Source organism: Rhododendron vialii, chromosome 12a (assembly GCF_030253575.1).
Source record: "Rhododendron vialii isolate Sample 1 chromosome 12a, ASM3025357v1".
NCBI lineage: Eukaryota > Viridiplantae > Streptophyta > Magnoliopsida > Ericales > Ericaceae > Rhododendron > Rhododendron vialii.
Window position 1 is genome coordinate 25,012,604 of NC_080568.1, and position 17,203 is coordinate 25,029,806.

A 17,203-nucleotide genomic window follows, 5' to 3' on the forward strand; every position below is an offset into this window, starting at 1 on the left:
ATTTCCAGTCCATCCAGTCCCTTCTAGTTTTCAATTTTTCAGGAATTTTATTCTTTGTTCTCCTTGAACTTAAAAAAAAAATTTCAAAAAATTCCCCCTAGCTGATATCAAAAATTTCAAAAAATTTCAATTTTATTCTTTGTTCCAATCAGGTACTTAATGATATCCAATTAAGCTAATTTTTTGCATAGTTGTTCTACTCGATGAGCTCTACAAAATGAACAATTCAGATTATCGGAACGAGACCGGGATGGACCCCAAAATGGGGTGCAGCAGCCCCCTCCAGCCTAAAATAAAATACTAGACTGTGAATAAGGGACGGAATGAATAGTAACTAGACATGACAGGGGCCGTTCCAGATTCCCTTCTGTTTTCAAAAGTTCTTTTTGTGGTCATAAACAGTACAAGAACAGAGGGTCCGTTCCACTTTCCCTTGAAAACTTCTTCTTTTTTAAAAAGATTATTATTGTAATGACCATATTGCCCCTTGGACTTATTCCACTTTCCCAGACACCCTGGCTTTCTCCCCTCCCCTTCTTCCACGCACAGACCAGAGCAGAACCCCCCCTCTCTCTCTCTTCAATCTTCATCAGTTACATAAAGAAGCACAATAAGCATATATATAGATAAAGCTATAATCCTTTCAGTTTTCTAAATCCTCCTTCCTGACCATTTCTTCTCTCTCTCTCTCTCTCAATGGTTAAACAAACACGAAAAAACCATTGGAAAAACAGACTACATTCCGAAGGGAAACGATGACGCCCAGAGCGATTCCATCATCACAGCAACAATGGCGGCGGCTCGTTCAAATCGATCGCCAACCCACGTCTTAAAACCCCAAAATAACCCGCCTGAACCTCACTAACCGGCGCCCGAACCCTGCCGTACTCATTGTTTACCGGCGACTTTTGTAAAGGGGAAAGGGGATGGCTGCGGAGATGAGATGAAGAAGTGTTGTGCCGTACAATGGAAGCCCTAGGGGATAACTGGACAAGAATGGGGCAAGGGCAGTATTGTTATTTCACCTGGAAGGCTGTGGGGTACAGAGACCAAAACGACATCGTTTCGGCTAACTTTTTTGAAAACAAGAAAGGTTCAGATATCTGGAACCAGACTTCCTTTTGAACCAAAAAAAAAGAATTTTAAGAAAAAGGGGAACGACCCTGTACTGTCCCCTCGAGCCGGCCCAGAAACAAAGAGAGAAGAAAAGATTCGAAACCCAATCCTCAAGCACAAGCTATAAATAAACGGCCATTCTCTCTTGGTTGGTTGGTTGGTTTTAGTGATAAGCCAAGAATGGCCACTCTCTTCTCTCTCTCTCCATCTCCTCCATTTTCTTCTTTCCTTTCACCTGTTGTAAAGACCCCATCATTCCAAAAAAGACCCCAAAAAACCCTCCACTGCACTGCAAGACCCCTCTCCGTAACCTCCAATATCCTCTCACCTGAACCCGACCCACTGCCGCCGGCCGTCCAAACCTTCTGGAAATGGGTCTCCGGCGAAGGCCTCATATCCTCCAAAAAGTGTCCGGTGAAGCCGGCTATCGTGCCGGAAGGCCTGGGACTGGTGGCTCAGAGGGACATTGGGAGAAACGAGGTCGTTTTGGAGGTGCCCAAGAAGTTCTGGATAAACCCGGATACGGTATCGGCTTCAGAAGTTGGGAGTGTGTGTGGTGGGTTGAAGCCTTGGATTTCTGTCGCCCTGTTTCTCATCAGAGAGAAGAAATTGAGGGAGGAGTCTATGTGGCGGTATTACCTTGATATTCTTCCCCAGTTCACTGATTCTACTATATATTGGTGGGTTTGGCTTTTCTTGGTTATTGATTTTGTTTTTGTTTTTGTTTTTTTAAGCTTATAAGAGCATCTCCGGCCTTTTTACACAAATTTGAGTAAAAATTTGAGCAAAAGCTTCATTTTGTATGGAGTATACTCCAGTGGACAAAACCACATGCAAGCGCAAATTTGAGTAAAAAGCTTTGTTGTAATGGCATAGTTGTATATTGTGAAGGGCAAAACAAGCCTTGAAAATTTGAGCCTCGATTGATTTGGTGAAAAATGGGGGTGAAACTTAATCTGGTATGAGTTCGAGTCAAGGACTGGAGGGAGTTTTGAGGGGTTTTGCTCAGAATTTGTTTCTGAGTCAGTTAGAAGAGTAAGGACAGGAGATGCTTTTAGTCTCTCACCTTTCTATGGGTTGGTTTCGGGTTCAAGTTGTTTCTTGATGGGTTGAAATTCTGGAGTTGATAAGTGTTGCTTGATGTATCCAGTGCAGGTCAGAAGAGGAGCTCTCTGAAATTCAAGGTTAGTGTACTATTTCCCATACCGGTGCAATTCAAAAGTTGCTTAGTTTTTTGAGTGTTTCGAATTATTCTTATTGATTGAATTCGTAGTAAATCTTATTTGTGTTCGATTCACTAGAACGATTTGGTACCGGAAAAGAATGGAATGGCCTTTCACGTAACTTGGTGAACCTAGATTCCATGTGCGAAATGCATTCTGTCAGTTTTCAATGAACCAAACGTCGGAATGAGTATTCTTCTATTCCATTCCAGCTTCATTCATGTGAAATAAACACAAGCTTAGAATAGGAAGATGATGATAGTTCTTTAGGGTCCTGTCAAATTTTTACACTTGATTGGCATCATGGGGAAAACATTCCTATTTATGGCTTTGCTGCTGATGATGATGAACATTTTGAAGCAAATTCCTGTGGTTGGCCATCAATCTTCTATCCGCAGCGGTGAAGTAAAATGCTTAGTTGCTAACCCTGTTGACCATATCATTGTTGAGACAATGCATCAAAAAAGGGATTTTCTCTCAAATTACCTTGTATTCAAGTATCAATCCTCATAGTTTGATAGATGTGATTGTATGTTTTGATAGCAAGTAATGTTGTAAGCACCAACGGCCAGTGTTTTCGTGCAGTAAAAAAACATCAATAGAACATGTAAATCATTTTCTGAAACAGAATCATAAGAAATAAGTCTTTATCAGAATATTTGCACTGATCCCACTAAAAACTACTAAATGTTGAGAGGAAAACAGTCTGCAGCTTATATCTTTAGCACACCAATGGTCTATCATCCTTGTCATATATTGTTGGAATCTTGATGGAACTTAAGTTTTGCAGGAACTCAGTTATTAAGCACGACAATTGGTGTGAAAGAATATGTGCAGAGTGAATTTGAAAAGGTGGAAGAAGAAGTCATACTTCCTCACAAGAAGCTTTTCCCCTTCCCTATAACATGTGATGATTTTCTGTGGGCATTTGGGATTCTCAGGTCAAGAGCATTTTCTCGCCTTCGTGGACAAAATCTTGTTTTGATCCCTATCGCAGACTTGGTATGTTCTCTCTCATCAAATAATCTCATGCCTGCACTTTCTCTAAATAGGATTTTTGAAGTTATACGAACTTGAAAAAAAAAAAAAATTCCCCAATTTACCGTACGTTCTCAAACCCCTTACTCAAACTTTCAGTTATTATGGAAGTAAAACTGAAAGTATTAGTCTTCATATCTAGACTATTTTTTGTAAGCACAAAAGTATTAGTCTTCATGTCTAGGCCATTTTTTGTATCATATAATGAATTCCAAGCCAGTTCTATTGAATTCTATGTCCCTATGACGTCTTTTCTACCTACTTAACATTTTATACCCTTCACTTTTGGAACAGATAAACCACAACCCCAGCATAACAACAGAGGAATATGCATGGGAAATCAAAGGAGGTGGACTTTTCTCTAGGGACGTTCTATTTTCTTTACGGTCCCCAGTATCAGTGAAGGCTGGTGAGCAGGTGAATTTTACCTGCTTGTGATATATTAATAGTGCCTCAAAACTATGTATGCATCTACATAAATATTTCAAGCACAATCCCCCAACCCAACAAACATAAATACCAGAAGCATATTGAACTTGGATACTAACAGCCCATTTGCATTTTGAGAAAGAGTGAAAAAAGAAAAGGGTGGAGTTTCTCACCACTTTGGTGAAAAATGTTGAGGAAAAATCCACCATTTATCGTTTTTCTCACATCTTTTATTCATACAGATAAATGAAGGATTCCTATATCTCGTCATTTTTCACCAGCCAAATTACTCTTGTAAAAACCAAGATTTTTCGGGAACTGTTAAGAAAGTGTAGAATAAATTGTTTTATGGTGGATAATATTTAAGTTCTATTGTATCCAATAAATTTCTTGATAGGGCTTGCAAAGTACTTAAACTTTTGAGCAATTAGCTGCAGCAAATTTCATCATGAGTACCACCAATCCTGTCGCATTATAGTTTTCTTAATTCAAGTGAATGAGTTAACTGTTATGAACCTATAAAACATAGCTTTATGTGGTAATTTGGACGGATCATTTGACAGGTAATGATACAATACGATCTCGACAAGAGCAATGCTGAGTTGGCTCTGGATTACGGATTCATAGAATCAAGGCCAGAGCGCAATGCATATACCTTAACACTACAAATATCTGAATCAGACGAGTTTTTTGGGGACAAGCTGGACATCGCTGAATCAAATGATCTAGGTGAAACTGCTTACTTTGACATCACTTTAGGCCAGTCTCTTCCACCCAAGATGATTCCATATCTACGGCTGGTAGCACTTAGGGGAACGGATGCTTTTCTCCTAGAATCGATATTCAGAAATGCTGTTTGGGGCCACCTTGAATTGCCCATAAGTCATGCCAATGAAGAGCTCATATGCCAAGTTGTCCGAGCTGCTTGCAGCTCTGCTCTCTCTGGCTATCATACCACCATTGAAGAGGTAACTCATATTTCATTTGCATTACTTTTTCAATATCCTCGTATTTCATTGTAATAATTCCATATGCTACATTCAAATAGATATGCTTTTGGATCTCAAAGTTATGAAAGGAGAATGACAGAATTAGCATGATTACTTCATTATCCTCTTAGCTCCTTAATTTGTTACTTTCCCTTCATAATCCCACACAAATTGTCATCCAAGACGACCTAAATTACACTCAGGTAGATTATTGGAATTTAAATAGGCCAATATGACGACAACTTGAGAGGTGTTTGTCAGCATAGACATCGTGCTGGAAGCAGACTTAGTTGAATTTAGTCACACTGTTAGGCCTTTTTTGATTACTGTAATTGCATGGTATATGGATCTCTCTTCCAGTTTTGGGAGTTATACATGATCCCGACACTAAACTGCTGTAAGCTTGAAATAATCAATCAGGTGGTTTATCTGATTGCAGGATGAGAAATTGATGGAAGGTTGGAATCTTGACCGAAGGCTTCAGATAGCAGTTGGGAATCGAGCAGGAGAGAAGAAGGTGCTGCAACAAATAGATGGAATATTCAAGGAGAGGGAATTAGAACTGAATGAGTTGGAATATTACCAAGAAAGGAGGCTCAAGGATCTTGGCCTAGTTGGGGAGCAAGGTGATATAATATTCTGGGAGCCGAAGTAGGATATCTTTCGACGTTTCAGACCTGTTCCTGGTTAAAAAGGGAGTGATTAAAACTCAGAATGCAACTCTTTAAGGTAGAAAGTGGATCTTTCAAGGCCTGGAGAAAAAGTAACAGCTGATGAACATCCCAATCAGATTATCTCCAAGGTTCAGATGTGGCTCCGGCTTAGTTACATTTTTGGAAAGCGGCAATTTCACTCGTGCTTTGAGCGTAAACTGGGGATGTCCTTTTGCGTTTCAGCGGTAAAGAAACGAAGGACAAGGAACTTATAAGCACGTATGTGACTCAAAGCATTTGGATTTTCCTTTATTTCTGTACCAGCTTTGCATTTTACAAAATCTGTCAGATTGCCATGTTTAGATTCTTGCAAGGGTATCACGGATCAAGATGCCCTCGTGTGATTCAAGCTGTTCATTTTTTGATAATCCAAGCTACAACTGTTAGGGTTCAAATGGGCAAAAGATTTACAAAAAAAATTGAGTTAATCTGACATCAATAGTACATCTACTACACGTATCATCATATTTGACTTGAGAGAAATAGACTATTAGCAGGCGATAATTATGCTGCATGCAGTCTTTCTCTTTCAAAAAGAATACGAACCGAACAGAAAATTCCCTTTATTTTATCAGTATCTGATAAACCTGACTTCACATTTTAACTTACAAAATGTATTGCTCGTGACAACAATATAGAACCGTTTTAGGCTCCATTTTGAATCAGTGTCCCGTTCTGTAATATCAGTTGGTGCAAGAAAGTTGAAAAATCTGAGGATTCATTCAACAATAATGACACATTTTACTATATTTCAATTGAGCTTTCGAAACTAAACAAAATGCTGCAAATTTCTGATACCAATCGACCAGGAGGAAGACAAATAACTATAGACAAAGGAATGAATACATCTCTATGTGCCCAGAAGGGAAACTTTCAAAACCCTTCGTTGCCACATGTTACAAAGCTCATCAACAATTAACACCACCGCACCTCTAGGTAGCACACTTTTTTGGATCTAAACTTTTACTTCCGTGTAAAAGCTCTAGGCACCGGACTTTCTTTATGTCATTTACCGTAAATTCCATTAGGCGGGGAGTATCCTTCATTTCCATTCTTCTAATCAAAGCTTTTACTTCCGTGTAAAGCAAAATCAATGCCTCTCATTGGATTGTGGAAATATTACCAGAACCTAACAAGTCATCGCAACTTGTTCCACCACAAAGACACTCTTGTGGGTTCGAATAGAAATAATCCTCTTCCTTGGGCTTGTCTACCATAACTAAACGACGAGTTGGCTGTCCCATCCTTTTTCCATGTGCAATTCTGACACTAAATGAGAACTCATCCCAATCCAAAGTCCCATTGTGATGCAAATCCACCAATTCTATGAGTTTTCTCCGGTCAAGTTTGATGGTTTTCTTGAACCCCAGATACCTGTGAGAGATCAAATCAGAAAATTCTTTAAGATGTATAGCTTAGCTGTCATCTTCTTAAGAAAATAGATACTCCCTACTTGGGTGTACATAAGTACCTGCGATGACCCTCCACAAGTCTTGCCATGTTCCCATCGTAAGTAGGTATGAAGACATTACTGGCAACTGAAACCATAAAATCAAGGGCTGCCATTTGAGAAGAATGGTTTTGGAACTGTTGGAGTTCTTCTGGTTCCAACAGCATTTCCTTCTTCGCCTGAATATAAAACATCGTGAGTTTATCCTACACCTTACACGACATATAATCCCAAGAAAGAATAACCAATTAAAACCAATAAGTGTACTGTTACAAGAGAGAAGACCATCTTATTATTAGCCTTGTAATGAAAATTTTATTCCTTCTCCCACAAATGGGAGGTAGAAACCAAATTCCCCCCAAAATGTCTTTTCGTCTCAAGTACTATATATCTTACTAAAACAGCACATAATGTATCATAGTTAGAGCCCATGTTTCTGAAAATAAGTTGGCAGCTAGTAGCGCCAACATAGACACACGCCACAACACCAACACCTAAGTTCCAAAAAATAGAGGACACAACATGCTGGTGACACATTCTACAAAATACTTATTATTCAACTAGATGAATACAAAAGGCCCTAATTCTATATTATGTAACACCATATATGCCTTATCTTATTTCTCATCATAACATTCACAGATAAATCGAACAAAAAGTGTTTCATCATATATGCATCTTTATTACTATTAAACCAACAAATGTCCCACAAAAAAGAAACACTTTTCTAATCTTTAACAAGAGTCTACTATATCGTTTAACACCACCGACATGTATTGTGAGTGTCGGAAGCATTTTTTATAGTCCCTGGAGTGCAAAACAAAAACCTTGAGAAAAAATAGGACACATCGGATTTGAGTGTCAGACAAGTGTCCAGAGAGTGTTCCTAGCATGTTGGTGTCTGACAAATGTCCAACACCAAGTATCTGGCCTCCGACGAAGTGTCCATGCTAGACAGGTTGGCAGATTAAGATCCACCAGTATTATTATTCGTTCTTCCAACATCCATGTTATAAGAACGCAGTAGTTTGGAGGGGCATCATCATGAACTGATTAATAATCCTCAGTACAATGACTGTCGGGTTATGGCCCAAAACTGAATGTCCCACAAGCATTCAGCACAGTTACAAAGCTCAGGAGCTCCAATTTGCATGATCAAAAAGGACGAAGGGTGAAGCAACTCACAAATCGTGGAAATGCAGTTCTTAATGCAGCAAGTCTCCTTTGACTGCCATAAATCTCCCCAGATGCAATATATATTTGCATATCTTTATCAAAACCCAATGCTTGCAGAACTAATGTCGCCTCTTCTGGGGTAAGGGGACACAGACCTTGTAATCTCTTCTCTTCAGACACTATCTCTTTCTCTCTCCACCAAGGAAAAGCATACCTGGACCAGCAGTCCCAGAGACAAAACATTTCTATGTTGTCAGGCGTCATTTATAAAGTAATAAGACAAATCCTAGAGAATGAATCTAAGATATGTATATCTTTAAGGCATCATCAAATTCTCAAAGTAGGTAAGATACACGAAAGTTCTGCCCATGCCAACATCTAAAAACTGTTTCATGAATACATAATTAAGTAAAAACGTCACCGCCATCCACCAGAACTAGATATATTTCAACTGAGTAAAAGCTGATGTCTAACAGTAAAAACATTTTCACACACTAGGTATCATTATATGTAGCCTATGATGTGTTACAAGACAGTAAAGGTTTATCCATATAGGTTTGACTGATCACATTTAAATTTGTTTGCCATACAACTGCTTAAAGGAGACACTGCCTATAATAAAGCTACCACAACAGAGGAATTCCAAGAAAGAGGAAAGATAGGAGCATCATCATGAGTCCATGACAAAATGCTTCTGAAGTACAATGCATTTTTTACCTCAAACGTTTCAGCTCCTCTGCTTCCTCCTGAGTGCAGCCATGTGTACAACCTGAGAAAGCCAACATGTCCATCTCGTACCTCAGATGCAATGCTACAAAGGGTCCCTTTGATTGAAGAATCTGTACCAATTTGTATCCCAATGCCTCAATCTCAGGAGTAAATTTTAGTGCCTGGAAATTGACACGACACCTGAGTTTCTGAAGATCGAGAGAAATCCCGTTGTTTGCCAAACGTGTGTCTGTTCTATTGAAGTGCATCACCTTATACTTACTGAAGAGGGGTAGAACCTGCGTAATAAAAGCAAATGCATTGTTATGACAAATACAACAACAAACCAACAAACAATGACACAAAGATTTACGTAGTTCCGCCTAAGTATAAGCTTAAACCTACTCCACGGGCGACGAGCGAGGGAGAATTCACTATGAACGAGTAGGGGTTATGACGAGCCGGCTGTGTATGAAACTCTCAGAGGCACCCAATATTAGGGACCAAACTCTGAAGGAAACCAAAAGGGGGACAAAACCCAAGTGGAATGCAAAGAGAAACTCAAAACCCCAATAATAACTCAAGGAATTTACAACTCCATGATGATACCCAAAGGAAACTCTCCACAATGGTATCCAAAGGAGCCTATTCATAATGGACCTCAAAGGTCTCTATTAGAGTATTAGAAGAAACCATGAAAAAACAAACTGAAGTAACAGGGTTTTAAAAAACTGCCAATACGTAACGGGCTTTCGAGAGGCCGTTTCGGTTACCGTTAACAATAACAGCGGTACGAAAAATCACCTACGTGCCTGCCAATACACCCGTCACGTATTGCGTATCGGACCAATCGGTCCGTATGGCCTATACAAAGTGTTACAGAATCGCTCTAGTACTGTTATGTCAATAATGTCCTGAGAATGTATAAGTAATTGTGTATGCATGTGTAATTGTGTACTGTGGTGCTATTGTTAATTTGTTGTTGATATTCACTCTATCACCTCACTGTAGCAATATATAACGATATATTACTCTTCTTTCTTATTGTATAAATTATCTATTCTAGTACCAATCCTAGTTTGTTGGGGAGTTAGATTCTCATCCCCTATGCAAAATTCAAAATATTCATATTAATAGCCTTGAAACTCAACATTTGATTCAATCTTACTCACAAAACTACTCGTAAAAGTCAAATTCTAGTTTATAATCTCTCAAAGCATTTAATTTCTAAGGTTAGAACATGGGTATATATGGATTTTTTAGCATTTGCTAGCACTTGGAAAAAATTGACAAGTGCGGTGTTTGATTCCCGGTACACATAATTGATACTCCCGATATCCGTCACTCGAGACTGTTACGCCAACTGATACCACCATTTAGAACCCTGAGCCAAACCAACTTAAACGTGTTTGTTCCACGTCCACCCATCCGGACAGACTTAAGCCCCGTCCGCATGGAAAATACAGAGGGTCTGCGCTATTCCTATACTACAGTGTCCGAACAGACGGGACTCCCGTCAAGATGCACATCTGCAAATTCAAGGCAAATTTCCAACTAGCATCAAATCAGGATGCTCTGAAAAGGTGAGGCTAGTTCACTGCAAGTAAAGCTCAAACTGTCTCAAGATTGATCCGAAGTCTACGAAACCAAACTTGAGTATACTGAATACTGGGATGAATTGCTTTGTATGCCTACTCATAAACAAAAGGAGCGAGTACAAATGAGAAATTAGGAGAGGTCGGAGATAAAGGTCACAACTTCAAATATCTAATCTAAACAATTTACATTTTTGCAAACTATCAGAACGTCTGTTTATTTTACTCCGTAGTTTTTTTTCTGCGTATGTGTTTTTTGTTTTCTGAATTGATTATCTATAAGCATTCAGACAAGTATAAGTGAACCAAAGAAACACCTTTTTCAGCCAATAACAATCGCACAAGCCTTAGATATCATGCCAAATGTTTACACAAAAATATGGAATATATAAACAAATGTATATACAGAAACAAACCTTTTGCAAGTAATACTCTTCATTTGACCAGCTTACAGGAGGCATCTGTAGTGGTTGGTATCCATATTTCCTGTTAAACCTTTTTGGCAACCTTCTGACAATCCTAACCTCGTCTCTTAGTGAGTCAATGAAGTGTTTCACATCAAAGATGTCATCAAAATTACTGCATTAAGTACCACAAGTCAATATTTTTGTTCGGGCTAACAGACAAAAATGAAGTCACAACTTTTCAAAACTTCAAAACTACCTAGGATCAGCCCAGAATGACGTCTTATCAAGCTCTGGAACAACCAAAGTCAGATTCAGAAGACGAGCAACTGCCACCATATCGCAAATCTGCAATGCCAGACTAGCTATATAAGAAAATATAAATATAAGCAAGCCAAATCAAGAAAAAAGAAAAATATGAACACCAACCGCAGCACGCATTTGATTCAACCCTCCATTGCAAGAGACTTTTAGAAAACCATTGCTTATGTAGTTCCCTGCAAATAAAAGAAAGTAAGTCCTATTTTGCAAGAAATAAAAGCACCTAAATAGGAAATCATGGATTGCTGGAAAAGGATATCAACTTCATATTTAAGAGCTATCAGCAATGATAGCAAAGGGAACAAGGGAAGAGATCCGCTGCATCTTAACTAGTCATAAAACACAAAAGTTGATTATACGTTTCCATGTGTGGCATGCTCTAATTGAAAACTTTGCATGTGCACAGGGCAGGAAATATGACTAGAGCACCACATTCCACGTAACTTATAAATGTGAAATCTTTAGTTTCAGAACCAGAATAAGAGATTACAGCTCAAACATTTAAGAAGACCCACAAAAATAAGAGGGAAAAGATGCATCAAATGTCACACGGAGGAAGTTTCTGAAATTGCTTTATTCAATAACCAAAATAAGGGTGTGGTTAATGCCACGAACGTTTACGTAATCTGCCGTTTTTACCCTTCAGATCAAACCAACGGTGAGAGACAATTAACCCATTTCTTTCTCCTCCAACATGCTTTCTCCTTTCTGTTACCTTCTCTCACTACAAAACTCTTATAATCTCCACACATCCGACAAACCCCTCCCTCCTGGGCGACGACCTTAAGAGAACAACTATTTCCTCTTGGATTTATCCTTCTAAACCTTGCTCATTGAAGGCCACAGGAAAGAATGGTAAGAAATACTCTGATTTCATATTGAGCTTGTAATTAGGTGGGTATCTGGCTTTTGTTTCCTCAGATGGGAGAGATCCTGGCCTTGATTATACATGAATAAGATTACTTTGACTGTTTCAAGATAATAAATCTAGAAATCATGTGAGGAGAATTAGGTAGGTTTCGTTCCCCTTCAAGAAAAGGATATTCAATTCCTTTATCTCAACTAATGAAGAAATTGAAATCGTTTCAGCAAGAATGAATGATTGATAAGGTTTGGATGCAAATTTATTAACTTATCAAAAAAAAAAAAAAGTTTGGATGCAAATGTGTTCAGTTGAGCTTGACTAAGTAGCCTGTCACCATTGTGAACTGTCACATTTTGAAGTAGATTGGGTTTCAATTGGCGTGCAGGCAAGAGAAGCAGAGAATCATACATGATAATTGATAAATGTGAAGGGTTAAAAATGTCAGAAAGTAATACTATTACCTGTTGTAGCACCAAACAAACTACTCGTGCATTAACACCACCCCAAAATAAAGCCAATCCCTTTCTTGGTGCAAATCTTACTACATCATGTATCAGGCATGTTTTCCAATAAGCTTTTCATTCTGGCATGTTATACAATCAAGGTTTCATGTTTAATTAGTGATAAAATTCACATCTACAACTCATGTTTCACATGTAAAGCCATAAATTGTATACCCGCTAAATGATGGAGTTGAATGTCTGGGTAAGCGTGTCTAAATCCCTTACGTAGTGTCCTGTGTCATCATCATGCTAGACATTAGGAAATCAAGTATTCTACTACTGTGAATTTGGACCTTCCATGGACAGTTTCATGGACCGTTCTTCATGTATCCTAACATTTTTGTTCGACAATACACCCCTTCCTGGGTCCTGACATGTTGCTGAGGTCCCGAGGATAACTTATGTTTTGCCTCTGACATGTTGCTGAGGTCCCAAGGATAACTTATGTTTTGCCTCTGACATGTTGCTGAGGTCCCGAGGATAACTTATGTTTTGCCTCTGCCTTAAGGATAACATAAGTTGTGCCTTAGCCTTGAGCCCCTACCTAAGGAGCAGCCAACCATCATTGCAACTGTTAAGACATCTTATTGTCTCAACGCCACTACCCGTTATGGCTGCCACCTCAAGTATTAGGTCCAAAAGGCACGCCACTATCCACATATCTCCATCCAAGCACATGACAATGTCAGGACCAACACTCCTCTAAATGGGAGCTCTCCACCCCACGCATGGATGACAGGGTTCTCATCATCCAATGGGACTAGAAGTGATTCACCATGACACCACCGACACACTTCTCTCCATCTAATATTGTGTCAGACTCTCAGCTATAACCTCTCTCACATCAGGAGGTCATCTTCCAATTGAGTGCCCATCATACTACGGGGAGGGGTTCACAAATGGCCTACTCGCCCTTCAAAATCTAAGTATGCATATGAAAATTAAGGATATGCTCAGAAAACTTGTATATGGAGCAAAGTGACCAATGCAGTGCCTACATTGCCAATGAAAGCAAGAACTGGTGATGATTTGTGCATGAATACACAGTAAGGAGAAAAAAGAACATAACCAGCCCAACAACTGCAAAAGGGACATGTTGAACATGTAATCTGTAATCGGGAATCTTTGTATTTACAAAGTGCTTCGTGTTTTAGTTTTTGTAGAAGCTTACACTCGAAAGTTGCTGCTTTCAAAACTAGTTCTTACTCTCCTAGAATTTGGCATGGTATCTGTGAGCTAAACTGATGGGCTATGGTAGCCCTGAGGGTGATCCGAGGAAACCAACTAGATAGTGAGGGCTCAGGTTGCCAAAGGCGGAGGAGGGGAGAGCCCAAGGCAAATCCTGGAGAGAGAGTGGCAGTAATCAAGGAGAGACCAAGAGATCCGTATTAAGAGCTAAGGGAAAGGTAGGTGAGATGTGAACAACCACATATGGTAAGACAAGTGCCCTTATATAGGAGAGAAACGTCTCTGAAGGTCGCCTGGTCGAGGGACACATGGCTACCTCCCAATGGCCCCTGGACTGAGGGCCACCGTCAGAGGTCAAAGGGACCAGGCCTATAATGACTACATATCATATGTCAAAGGCGGTTGGAGACTGAAGCCTGCTAACAAGAGCCACGTGGAAGGCCCTTAGTGGTTAGACAGAAGGAAGGTAGCAGCCATATATAATCCCTTCGCTCTATGTTCGATGTGATTACTTATCTTAAGGTACTTTCGTATATCCGTCCGATAATAGTTTTATGGTCAAGTGCGAAAACTAGCAGTGAAGTATCAATTCATATAATCGATCACTAGCACTTTTATAGCCAGAAGTGTCCAAGTCATACAAAACCATGAATAGAATCACCCAAACATTCACAATTTCAAGGTAGTGCATAATCCAAGCACAACAAATAAACCAAAATTTCACCCAGTTTCAAGCCCATAACAACGAAACTGTCATTATCAAATTTGCAACACACATTCAAAGACTTTTTAAAATAGCTATATCAAAAAGTCTTTGAATTATATATCTCCGTCAGATTGTCTAGTGGATCAGCCAATAATAAAAGGAAATTCAGACATCCCACACACACCCATGTGCAAATAACCCTACAATTGCATAAAATGCTTCAAATCGAATAGAAATGGTAGAAATTTCAACCAACCAGGGGTCAAATCTTGCCTTCAAATTGATTATTAGTTCTCCTGTATACGAGTGTTCATTGTTTATTTATTTCTTCCCCGTATGGGTCTATTTCTTGGATTCTTTTCTATTGGGCCTCACATGATTGCTTTAATATTCACCATTGTAATTCCTCGAATGTAATTCTCCTACCGCTTGACATCAACCCAAAAACACCAAAAAAAAAAAAGGTTGAAATTTCAAAGTAGGGACTCACTCGCTACGACAAGAGGCCGCGCCGGTTCACGGATCAAGACGTTCGTGAGGTTCGACACACGACGCGGCTGCTCCCACAGCTCGCCCACGGCCATGAGCTGGACCAAACACGTCCATATCAGAATGCTGGAACAAACCCTGATGAACCACACCTGCAATCGGGTCCTCGGTATAACCTGCGCCGGAGGAACCTTATTATCGCACTTAACCTGCACACAACCACCACCACCCTCGGATCTAATCTCCATTTCTCCCCTCCACACCTCCTCATCGCCGCCGCTTCTTCATTCCACCAAAAAAAACAAGGTCAGCCGCGACTTTTATGACAACAAAGAATTGAAATAAATTCCCTGAAATTATTCTATCGAATTTCTCCGAGAATCCGTGAATGAAAACCCTAGAGAGAGAGAGAGAGAGGGGTGAGATTTCACGGGGGAAAAGAAGAGGAATTTAATTAAAAAGGTTCTTCGCCTCACCAAACACCACCGTCAAATGTGATACAAAACTCGGAAAAGTTAGTATTTTTTCCCGTGATTTGGAAGTGGAAGAAGTAGGGGGAATGGAGAGTGTGTTTGGTTGTGGAGAGAGAGAGAGAGAGAGAGAAGAACCACAGGAGAAGGGCGGTTGTTCCTGTGATTTGGGTCCCTGGTTCCGATTCGATACGGGGTAGTTTTAAGATTACTTTTTTTAATTTTTAGTAGTATTTTTTGAGCGGCAGAGAATTGATTTTTTTTTTTTTAAATTTAAAGTCAAGTGTTTTTGTCGACTAGTGTTTATTGGAGTAATTTAAATTAAAGTCGGGTGTTTCTCTCCACGGGAATAATTTTATTCAACATCCTTTCAAGAGATTGGGAGATACTATCAAGCGAGAGTACTCGACAGCGGTGCCGAGCAGTTGATTATTTAGGCGATAGATGGCTTGGATCTTGATAAAATAATGAACGGTTCAAATCTGTATGCGCTTAGATTCAATCCGAACAGTCCATGCAGAGATGAATGGCCGGATGTAGCTCAGCACCCCCCGCTTGGTACGAGTGCTTGACAGTATTTCCAGCTAAGGTAAATATTACCCTTCTTATGATTTAAGAAAATTATGTAGGTCTCATCACAAACCAACTTATTATTATAAATAAAAAATATTGATGCCGTCGACTCTACACAATTTTCACCGTCATAAGGAAAATTAACGTTCGCCACTCCTTAAAGGTGGGTGAACAAAAATAGGAGTATTCTTTTTTCTGTAGACTAGTGCTGTTTTTAGAATTGATTTGGAATGTTGTTTAATGCGTGGGAGAATTGGGGGAAAGTAGGCATGTGACGTGTCTGACTCTTTTAAGCTAATTTTTAATTACTCCACCTGTGTGTTTCTATACACATGCCTGCAATAATACTACTTGGTATTCTTGAGATTGCCGATCAAAAAGATGCGACGATATTCTTGAGATTGGTTATTTCCTAGGGCAGCTGAACCAACTAAAGCGTTCGAGCTCGAGCTCGATTCGATCTTTGTTTTGTTTAAACTCGTTTTAAAATAAGAAAAATTTTAAAATCAGACTAATGGGCTGACAATAATAAGCGTGTGATTGTGTATTAAAGAGCGTAAAAAAATACACAAAAATATGTATTTTTTTTATCTTCTAGAGTGCTTATCGTCAACCCAATGGGCTAACAATAGCAAAACCGTTAAAATAATAGTAGTTCCTTCGTCTCATTTAGTTTGTTTATTTTTTATGTTTGTGTAATTTTTTAATTGTTTATATTTTTAATTTATAATATTTTTTTATAATTTTGAACACTTTGTATTGTAGAACTATCAAGAACTTTAAAAAAAGGGATCTATGTTGCATATGTTTGGAGATACATATTGAAAGATATTAACGATTAGAAACTAGCACGAATATCAAAAATAGACAAACAACTTTGGGACGGATGGAGGTGGAGTATTGCCAAATTCAATCACTTTAAATTGTTTGTTTATAAATCCAAATCAAGCCCGGGCATATTAGTGTTTGACTCGACAAACTCGTAAACATTAATTTCGTTCTTTAGAACTTAACTTAAATCTGAGAATTTTGTCCTTATTTGAATTTTTTTCGTATTTTATGGTTTTGCTCCAGACTTTTGTCGGCTATTGAGTCGTCTCGACAAGAGAAATCGGAAAAGTAAAATTCCTTTACTTTTACCCAAGTATTTTGAGAAATAACCACTTTTTAGCGCAAAAAGATTTTGACTCGATTCGGCTTGTTTGACTCGATTAGCACCCCTAGTTATTTCCTGTACATATTTTGGT

General features: G+C 39.0%; 2 protein-coding genes across 3 annotated transcripts; one reads left to right on the forward strand and one right to left on the reverse strand.

Moving 5' to 3' along the window:
• The first annotated feature begins 544 nt into the window (after window positions 1-544).
• LOC131309937 (ribulose-1,5 bisphosphate carboxylase/oxygenase large subunit N-methyltransferase, chloroplastic) lies at window positions 545-5,903 on the forward strand. The gene is made up of 6 exons (XM_058336660.1): window positions 545-1,796; window positions 2,272-2,300; window positions 3,130-3,341; window positions 3,672-3,794; window positions 4,370-4,774; window positions 5,235-5,903. The coding sequence occupies exons 1-6, from the start codon at window positions 1,297-1,299 to the stop codon at window positions 5,448-5,450; spliced, it is 1,485 nt and encodes a 494-aa protein (XP_058192643.1). The 5' UTR covers window positions 545-1,296; the 3' UTR covers window positions 5,451-5,903.
• A 322-nt stretch (window positions 5,904-6,225) lies between these two features.
• Window positions 6,226-15,570, reverse strand: LOC131309936 (rhamnogalacturonan I rhamnosyltransferase 1). 2 transcript variants are annotated; one of them, XM_058336659.1, is made up of 9 exons: window positions 15,390-15,570; window positions 14,915-15,310; window positions 11,271-11,338; window positions 11,101-11,189; window positions 10,854-11,016; window positions 8,852-9,141; window positions 8,144-8,348; window positions 6,980-7,137; window positions 6,226-6,882 (listed from the first exon to the last, which is right to left on the reverse strand). In XM_058336659.1, the coding sequence occupies exons 2-9, from the start codon at window positions 15,159-15,161 to the stop codon at window positions 6,609-6,611; spliced, it is 1,494 nt and encodes a 497-aa protein (XP_058192642.1). In that variant the 5' UTR covers window positions 15,162-15,310; window positions 15,390-15,570; the 3' UTR covers window positions 6,226-6,608. The 2 variants fall into 2 exon arrangements, with proteins under 2 accessions (XP_058192642.1, XP_058192641.1); XM_058336658.1 differs by having other exon boundaries at window positions 14,915-15,570.
• Window positions 15,571-17,203: the final 1,633 nt, after the last annotated feature.